Below are 9,576 nucleotides of genomic sequence, written 5' to 3'. Positions count from 1 at the left end.
CCTCTTGCCCAAAAGATTGGATAATACCACAGTTCCAAAATGTGTAAGCAGTGGATTTTGTGACTGCATTAGATAAACCAAAAGCAGCTTATGGACCAAGCTTAATAGAATACAAGTATTTGGAAGCAGAATCTGTCTAAGTAATATCTCTGAAAAAAAAGAAGGTAGCCTAGAACATGAAAACCCATTTGAAGGCAAGAGATTATTAGAATACATGATTAGAATCAAGAGTAGAGCGACGGTTTCTAGCCCCAAGACCATAACAATTGATAAGCTTATGATGAATATACTAAAGGTGTGTTTGGATGCAAGGATTGATCCCCAAGGAAGTGGATCAATCCTTGTGGTATGTGCATGCTCAAACATGGGCATGCACCAAAGGCATGGAAAAGGATTGAGGGGGAAGTGGATGCCCCTGAACCTTTCATGCTCATCCCCTTCATTTTGGGGAAATTGAGCATGCCGTGATGAGATATTGAGATTTTTACCCCTTATAATATTAGATTTATTTAAATTTTAGTGATTTACATTATATTTAGATTGTATTTGATGAAAATTAAGAAATGACATGATATACATTGTATTTATTTTTAGAATATTAGATTTATTTATATTTTAGTGATTTAAAAATAATTAAATTTAGACATTTGTTTATTTTAAATAAAAATAATTAAATTGTATTCGTCAATTTAAATGTATAAATTTAAAATTTTATTTAGAAAATGAATACATTAATAACTCATTTAGAATTTTTTTATAGAAATTGGAGTCATTTAATAATTGTTTCTTTTACAATTAAAATATATTATTTTAATTAAAATATTAAATGGTACAAAAGTAATTTTTATTAAAATTTTCTCTATATCCTCTCCTATTTCTATCCCTATTCCCTCCAACTAAGCATTGTTTTTGTTCCAATCCCCAATCCTCCTCTATTTATATCTCCATCCTCATCCCCATCCCCATATTCCCATTCTCTCAAACTATATGGACCATAACTGTTGTCTTTTACTTAAATGGATTTGTTTATCAGCATTTTACTTAAATTTATTCTCGTCAAACCGTATGATTACCATATTTTATTTTAAACAAGCAGATGTAATTTAGACATGTTATACACAATCATTGATAAAATATTTTTCTTTACAGAGTAGAGATGTCAATGGGGTGGAGATTCACTGGGGGATACATTCCCCGGCCCCGCTCAAAATTATACTCCCATCCCAGAACCAGCCCCAAACCCGAATACGGGGATTTTTTCCCCATCCCTATCTCCGAGGGTATTTTTCGGGTTCGGGGATTCCCTTACCCCTATTAATAAATTAAATATTATTATTTAAAATAAAATTTATAAAATATTTGATAAAAATAGCATAAAAATTTTAATAATCGGGAAACTCATTTACAAATACGACCTAACACAAAATACCAACATGCACAATCACCAATAAATTATTTACAAAATTAAAAAAAATTTAAAAATATAATATAGTTAATATAATCTTAGGATTTTATTAAATTTTTATACTAATGCTCATATAATTATTAATAATTTGTTAATTAAATAAATATATGGGGTTTTGTTCAATTGTTTTTAGATATTTATAACATAAAATATAATATATATATATATATATATATATATATATATGTAATATTTAAATTAAATATTTAATATTTCTGGCTGGGAGGGACGAGAAGGATATTTTTCCCACTCCGACCCCCAAAAAAATTCCCTGACCCCGGCCCTGTAGGGGCTGGGAATCGGGTCCCCTATTCTCCATTCTAATTTTTAGTGAATGATGGGATTGTTGTATAAGGATGATTTTTTTTTTCCCCAAATAATTCTTATCTTTGTAAAACTTAGATGGCCAAAGATTTAATTTTAAGAAGTGTGAGGAAGCAAACTAGAAATTCTATTAAAATTTAAAATATTTAAATTTGTAAAAAATATATCGACCTTTAATCCTTTCAATGATGATCTTATTAATTTTGGTTTTTTTGCCACTTCCATAACTTCAAGGGAAAAAATATTTATATATATTATGGAAATTCATGCCTAAGTAACACCATTTTATAGTAAATAAACATAATAATTTCATGGAAGTGACATTTTTATAAAATAAACACTAGAAGTAAAAATGAAAATCATATCACTTTCTCCACTTTAAAAATGTGTCATTTTTTTTTATACTTTTTCTAAACACCATAGTTCAAAATTTCAAATCAAAACAAATTTGAAGCTAATATAAAAATTCAAAATTTTGACCGGTTTGACTTTCAAAAATAATTAAAAAAAAAAAACTCTTTTCCCATCTACCTTTCAAATCTTATCCAAATTCAACAACCAGATCCATGTTCAGATTCGCATCTTCAAACCCAAACCCAATCAAATCATGACTCAATCAAATCAACTTAGCCATACTTAAAACTCAAAAACAGCGAATCACCAGCTCAATGGCCCGGCTAACTAAAACTCAGCCTGTCACGTGAGCGAGCTTAGCCACAAGCCAAAACCCAAAAGCCTTCTTTTTCTTTATATAACAATAAGCAATAAGAGAAACAAGCCGTCTAAACGTCCTCAAAACTCAGCATTAACCGACTCACTTTCCCATCGGCTCCGCCGACTTCTCTCTTTTTCTCCCTCGACTCCTCCGGCTCCGATCGGCTCCATCTCGGCTTGGGAACCCCTCTCTTTGCCCTAGCCAATCTTCGATCCAATTCTCGCGCCGCCGTTTTCAATCCGTCGCTTTCCGCCGCCGTCCTCCGCCGCCGGAGATATCATCGCTGCTTCGCTCGGTCCGCTTCCGATTTCTATTACCTTGATTTCAGTCTTTTTGTTTTGTTTTGTTTTTGTGATTGGAATGAGGTCTAGGGTTTGTTGAATTGGTCTTGATTGTTCGCTGTTGGCGTTTATCTCTGATTTTTAGATGCAATGAAATTCAGAATCCGTGCTATTTAGATAGAGAATTTTGTAAGGTGTGTTGTTCTGATTTGATTTCTTCTTGTGATCAATTGGGGAATTTGTTTAGTTTTATTGAATGCGAAACTATGCTTTGTTGCATTTTTATTTTTTAAGTGTAGTTCTTGCATTGGTTGCAGATTTACTATGATTTTTTGGTGTTAATCTATGTTTAAATATATTCATCTTGAAAATTTTGATTCCAAAAATCTTATAAAAAAATGAGAAGTTCCTTTTTGTCAACTTTTGAGTATTTGCTTGTGATTAACCAGTAAAAAGGAATCAGTGCTGGATTGTTGTCCAACAAAAGTTTTGAGGACCTAATAGCTGTTCCACAAATAATCCTGGTTCCTACTGTTTCTTGATGCTTCATTTTTGTTTGTATATGTTGATTTAGAATTTTGTACGTACCGTTTTTGTTCTTTTCTCCTGCTCTTCTTTTTTGTTGTTATTGTATAGATTTGACTATTGAAGAATTACTAACAAAATGTGGTATGTTTTCTGTGGCAGCCATGAGGCCCTTTAGATTGCACTTCCACCTTTGTTCAAGCAATCTGTTGTCAGTTACTATTAATTTAGTTTTGTGCATATATATGAAGTGAGAAGATGGAGGTTATTTAATAGGCTAACTGTTTCGTCTATTATGATATTGAGCTTGTTCGTTCATTCTTGACTTTGACCTTTGGAAAACACTCCTCTACCATTTTTTTGTGCCATCAATTTTCTTCCTTCTATTTGTGCTCATGCCTTCATTCTTTTTTGTTTCTCCTTATGTTATTGTATTAAAAACTCACAGCATTGAGAGCCGTATTCCGGTATAGGCTGATTTTCATCACCTTGATTTCTACTTCTTTTGATAATTTGTTTGTGCAGTAAGATGCACCTCTTTAGATGGACAACATGCCAATGATTTTTTTTAGCTTTGTTCTTGGTGCTTGTTTTATTATCTGGTAAAACATTGATTTCAAATTTTTTTTTTCAAATTATGCTACATACAATTCTTTAATTAGCAGTATTGTTGTTTCAGTGGATTTCAACAGTGTCATTATGCCTCCCACGTAGCTTTTGGAAATATTTCTCATACTTTTGTGAAATTTTATGAAAGGGGTATCTTTCCTTTTCCTTGCTGAGAAGGATTGTTTGCTTAGGTTTGGTACTTTTTGTTAGGTTAAAGAAAATTCTAAAACAATTCTTAATTTGGAGTGGTGAATTGCCATCAACAAGTTACTCTTTTAGTTTTAGGGCATGTAACACATTATGTGTGCATAGCAAAGGCCATTGAATAACTGACCTTGTGTAGGAGGCTGGTAAAGCTTTGTGATGACATAGTATGAAAGTCTTTAACGCTATCATCTAATTTAGTAAATGCTGAAAAAAAGTTTGGAATTTTGGGTCATTTCTCAAAGATTACCTTGAGCTTTACCAACATTTTTTAGCTAAATATTTTCATTTACTGTGTTTGTTCTTGACAAGAAATACTTGTGACACAATTAGCAATGCCTTACTGCTAGATTATTGAAATGACATGTTTCAGGTGTTGAAAGGATAATTGCTGATTAGTGAAGCATTTATGCGCAAAAGCTTCTAGCGATTTGGCTATAAATTTGTTTATTCAGGTTGGACAGTTCTTGCCTCAAATTAATAATTTTTTTTTAAGTTTTGGAATCTCTCTTCTATTATTCTCCTTTTGTATCTTTTCCTGAAGACATAATGCAAGTGAGTCAAAGTGTGAACTAAATTTTTATTGTCTTGATTAGAAACAGGAACAAAGATCATGATGGACGTGTCACTCCTACCAAATGTAGATTCTATAGAATTTGGAATAGGATCCTCAGAGAAAGGGAATACTCTCACCACAGGAAAACCGAGAAAAAAGTCTATGACATCATTATATCTTAAATTCTTTGAAACAGCACCTGATGGAAAGAGTCGGAGATGCAAATTTTGCAAGCAAAGCTATGCTATGTCTACTGCAACTGGTATTATTTTCTTTTCTATTTCTCTATGATAAATATCTACCTCTTCAATTTAAGATAAATGTGAAAAGTTTTAAGATAGGCCTGTCTGGTTCTATTCCTTCATCTATGGGTGATATTCTTTGAGCATGTGTAATTTTTCCTAATATAGTCAAGAAATTGTGAATTCCACGCAACCCACAAGTTGTTCCTTGTGGGATGCGGGATGTTGAATTCCTAAGCTTGTCTCTCATATAATTTGATGTACTTCGTTGTCGAAGGAAACCTTGGAAGACATCTCAATCACCATCATCCAGGTTATGATTGGCAAAGTGACACTAGTGAACAGGTTGCGGGGGCTATTGTGCCATTCAAGAAGCCTCCTACTCAGGTAAAACCTGCTACAGTAGATTTTGATCATCTCAACTGGCTACTGCTCAAGTGGCTCATTGAGGCATCTCTTCCTCCTTCATCCTTGGATGAAATGTTAAATAGATCATTCAAGTTTCTCAATCCATTGGTCAAGTTTTGGCCTAAAGAGAAAGTTCAAGCTGTTATCCTTGAAGTTTTCAGAAGTATGCGGGAGGATATTAAGGCATCACTGGAACAAATTAATTCGAAGGTCTCCATCACCCTTGACTTTTGGACCTCCTGTGAGCAATTGTATTATATGTGTGTCAAATGCCATTGGATTGATGAGAACTGGTATCCTCATAAGGTTCTTCTTGATGTATGTCACATCCCTTATCCATTCACCGGCTCAGAGATCTTCCAAGTCTTAATTAAGGTCCTTAAGATGTACAATATTGATAACCGCGTCCTTTCCTGCACTCATGATAACAGTCAACATGCAGTTCATGCTTGCCGTATGTTATCAGAAGAGTTGGATGCTCAGAAGGCACCTTTCTGCTATATTCCCTGTGCTGCACGTACCCTGAATCTGATCATAGAAGATGGCTTGAGAACTCCAAAACCTATACTGTCTAAAATACGGGAATTTGTGATTCAGCTGAATTCATCTGCTGAAATTGCTCAAGATTTTAAGCAAATCGCTATAACGTATCAGGAAGGTTTATGGAAGTTACCACTGGATACTTCAGCAAGTTGGAGTGGTGACTACACTATGCTAGACATTGTACGCAAGGTAATGTTTTTTCATGTGGCAAAATTTACTTTATCTCTAAGCCTTTTCCTTCTACTATTTTCTAATCGTCAGGTGCACATTTGATCGGTGTCTGTAGGCCTCTAATTCCATGGATACTGCCATCAGAAAGCATGAAGAAACATTTGGAAGTAGGCATCTGCTTAGCTCCACAGAGAAATCTGTAATTAACCTCTTGCATTCATATTTTGAGCCGTTTTATAAGATCACGACCAACCTATGTGCCAGTAAAGTGCAAAGTATTGGTCTGGTGCTTTTCTTTATGGACCATGTCTTCGAGGTAATTGGTGCTTGCAGGGACAGTTGTCGTAATGAATGGCTCAAGAGTGCAGCTGATGACATGGCAACAAGAACTAGAAGCTTCAACAACCATGCCTATAATTCTTTCACTTTCATGGCTGCAGTTCTTGATCCAAGGATCAAGAGAGAGCTTATTCCTGAAAGTCTCAACTCAGAGAAGAATTTAGAGGAAGCTAGGGACCATTTCTCCAGGCATTATTCACCAAATCAATTTCCGTGCATCACAAATACTTACACTGGTCGGGATACTGAAGAAGTTGGTGTTTCCTTTGCTGAAGAGATTGCACGAAAGCGTAGGCGTGCAAGCATGATTGCTGCTACAGATGAGCTGACCCAGTATTTAACAGAGCCTCTTGTGCCAATTGCCTCTGATGTTTTAGATTGGTGGAGGGTGAATGCCACTCGTTACCCCCGGCTTTCTGTGATGGCTCGTGACTACTTGGCTGTGCAGGGGACTTCAGTTGAGCCAGAGGAGTTATTTTCTAGCAAAGGCGATGACATCAGAAAGCAACAATTCAGTTTGCCTCACATGAGCATGCAACCGCTCATGTGCATTAAATCATGGTTGCATTGTGGATACAAGTTCAAGTACCGGGGTTCTCTCATTGACTTTGACAAATTGACAGAAGCTAGTGTCAGTGCCAATGAAATTGCTGGTACCATTGTTGAGAAGAAACAGAAATGAAAGCGAAGATGATAATGTACAGGATTGCGGTATTTCACCAATTGATCCAATGCTACATTTATTGGTTTGTAAAGGTAATGCAATCATCCTTCTTCGGGCTGTACCGATTTTTCTCATTCGTAAAGATGGATCTGGCATCATGATCACACAATTTTTCATGTATCCAATGACAGAAAAGAGAATGATGACCTTATCACAAATAGACTAGATTGCAAAGGTAATGCAATTTGATGGGGCACTTTTCTTGAACTATAAAGCTGTGTATGAAGTTTCCCATGCGGATGTTTATTTGTGGAAGTAAAAGAGGGTAGAAGGAGCATTTTTGTACTTCAAAATGTTTTTCTTCTGTGTAGGTGGTTATCCAAGCAAAGAACTTGCAATTAGGGTTACGTCTACTGTTGTATTTTCACTTCAAAAGAAATTGAAATTTGTAGTGTAGTACCAGACTAGCTGTACATGTTTATTGTCATAAAAGGGTTCGGTATGGAGCTTCTGCCCATAATTACTCTTTGGTTTATTTTTTTCGTATTTAATTTTTTATTTTTAAATCTGTTATATTGAAATTGTCACTCATTTTATCAGATGGAATGGAACAATTACAGAAACCAGGTTGGTGTCTCAGCCTTTTATTCCAATGATTCATTTGTGACATCTGATCCATTACGGAGTTGATAAATTAAGAAGATTATAAACAACTACCACCTATCAACTTTGATGGTTGGTAGCTCATTCAGTGACGAAGCTGGATCCGGACTGTAACAAAGTCTAGTTCCTTAAAAGTCTTTTAAAAATTGTTTGTAGAACCATTCCACTTAGGGATTGTTCATTTGGGCTAAAGTGGGGGAAGTGAAATGATTTTCCCCACTTCATGAGTTTGTTAATCTTGAAGTGAGTGAAGTGGACTCTATATAAAAATGTGATTTTCTTCACTTCCTCATCCATGTGGAAGTCACGGGTATCCCTTTTCTAGATCTGGTGAATCGATCGACACCTCCTGATTAGATGTCGGCCTTCCACATCTCGATCAGGCCGGTGTTACCGCATCCCGCTTCTCTCGTCACCAATGCTACGTTTTCTCTTTTCATCTCGAGCTCTTGTAGAGGAGCTTCTAGGGTTTCAACCGAGTGATTGAGATCTTTTCCTTCTCCTTAATCTGTGAGTTTTTTGGTGTTTTCATTCTTGATTTGGGCATTTGGGATCATTTGTTGGTTTTGATCGGTCTTATTTTGTGATCGTCTGGTGATGATGATGATGACAATAAAAATGATGATGATGATGATGTTATTTGAATTCTAGGTTAAAATTCCTGTGGTTGCTTGGTTGTGGAAGATTTTGGTAACTTTGATATTCTTGTGGTTGCTCAAAAGCTTGGGAAGTTCAAAGACTTAGCTGCAATTTTGTGCATTGGAGTTGTGGTAAATTTTCTCATCCTATTAATACCATGCTCTATAAGAATTTGTTAGGTTGTTAGGTTAGTTTCAGAGTTTCCATTGATGTCTGTGTTAATTTTCTTCTAAAAGTCATCAACCACAAACTCTGCCTTTGTTAATGAAATCCTGACCTAATAAAGAAATGAAGTGTTTTGGTTGTAGTCCATTTGTATTATTTGTTTATTGTGCTTGTGTGCTGGTGAAGTTTGTTAAAATTTCAAGTTTGTTCATTGCGCTTATGCTTGTGATGCATACATGTTTATTTCTTTGCAATCATATGCAAATGATTTTTGTTCCCATCTATTTAAATGATTTATATCAATTAATATGCAAATGATTTTTGTTCTCTGCAGTAGTGTTTTATGACTATAAAACGGATGATTCAACTAAGATTCATACTTATGGAAGGATTCAACTAAAGATTAAATAGAACAAAATTGTCTTTTGGATTGATATTTAATATAGACTTGAACGATGTCAGGCTACACTTGAGATGTTTAATTATCCTCAAAAGAATTTCATTACGTCTATTCAGGTCTTTTGTTGTCTTTTTAACATCTCTTTTGATTAATAATAAGACTTAATGAGATGCCTAGCTATCAGGCCTACTAATGTGATTTTTTAATAATTTGTAATTTCTTAAAGATTATTTTTTAATTAAGAATTTGCATTTAATTTATGATATTATGTGTTCAGAAATCCTTTTTTCATTCATGCATAGGTTTACGATGGCTAATGATAGTTTAGATGAACTCATTTTCATCGACGCACTAGTGTTTGCAACGATAGCCTTTATTTTAGTCATGATGCTAACCAGGAAAGGCGACAAGCACTTCCTCGAGAGCCGTACTTGGTTAGGAATTCTCATAGGAGTGCTCATATGGCTCGTATATTAGATAGAGGGGTCCATAACTGTGTTGAATATTTATGAATGACCAAAGACACTTTCCTTAGACTATGCACCATGTTACAGGAATGTGGTCATTTGAGGGATACAATTCACATTGGAGTGGAGGAACAAGTGGTAGTTTTTCTCCACATAGTTGACCATCATACAAAAAATCAAGCAATGAAAATTGACT

The 9,576-nt window shown here is 34.8% G+C and overlaps 1 protein-coding gene across 5 annotated transcripts; it reads left to right on the top strand.

Moving 5' to 3' along the window:
- The first annotated feature begins 2,527 nt into the window (after positions 1 to 2,527).
- Positions 2,528 to 7,569, top strand: LOC120251573 (putative AC9 transposase). 5 transcript variants are annotated; one of them, XM_039260140.1, is made up of 5 exons: positions 2,528 to 2,799; positions 4,497 to 4,578; positions 4,726 to 4,941; positions 5,199 to 6,061; positions 6,159 to 7,569. In XM_039260140.1, exons 3-5 carry the CDS (start codon positions 4,737 to 4,739, stop codon positions 7,062 to 7,064), a joined length of 1,974 nt encoding a protein of 657 aa, XP_039116074.1. In that variant the 5' UTR covers positions 2,528 to 2,799; positions 4,497 to 4,578; positions 4,726 to 4,736; the 3' UTR covers positions 7,065 to 7,569. The 5 variants fall into 5 exon arrangements, with proteins under 5 accessions (XP_039116074.1, XP_039116073.1, XP_039116076.1 ...); XM_039260139.1 differs by having other exon boundaries at positions 4,720 to 4,941; XM_039260142.1 differs by lacking the exon at positions 4,497 to 4,578.
- The last annotated feature ends 2,007 nt before the right edge of the window (positions 7,570 to 9,576 follow it).

Source organism: Dioscorea cayenensis, chromosome 20 (genome assembly GCF_009730915.1).
Source record: "Dioscorea cayenensis subsp. rotundata cultivar TDr96_F1 chromosome 20, TDr96_F1_v2_PseudoChromosome.rev07_lg8_w22 25.fasta, whole genome shotgun sequence".
Taxonomy (NCBI): Eukaryota; Viridiplantae; Streptophyta; class Magnoliopsida; order Dioscoreales; family Dioscoreaceae; genus Dioscorea; species Dioscorea cayenensis.
The sequence above is the reverse complement of the archived record's forward strand: the minus strand, read 5'-3'. Positions and strand labels throughout refer to the sequence as shown.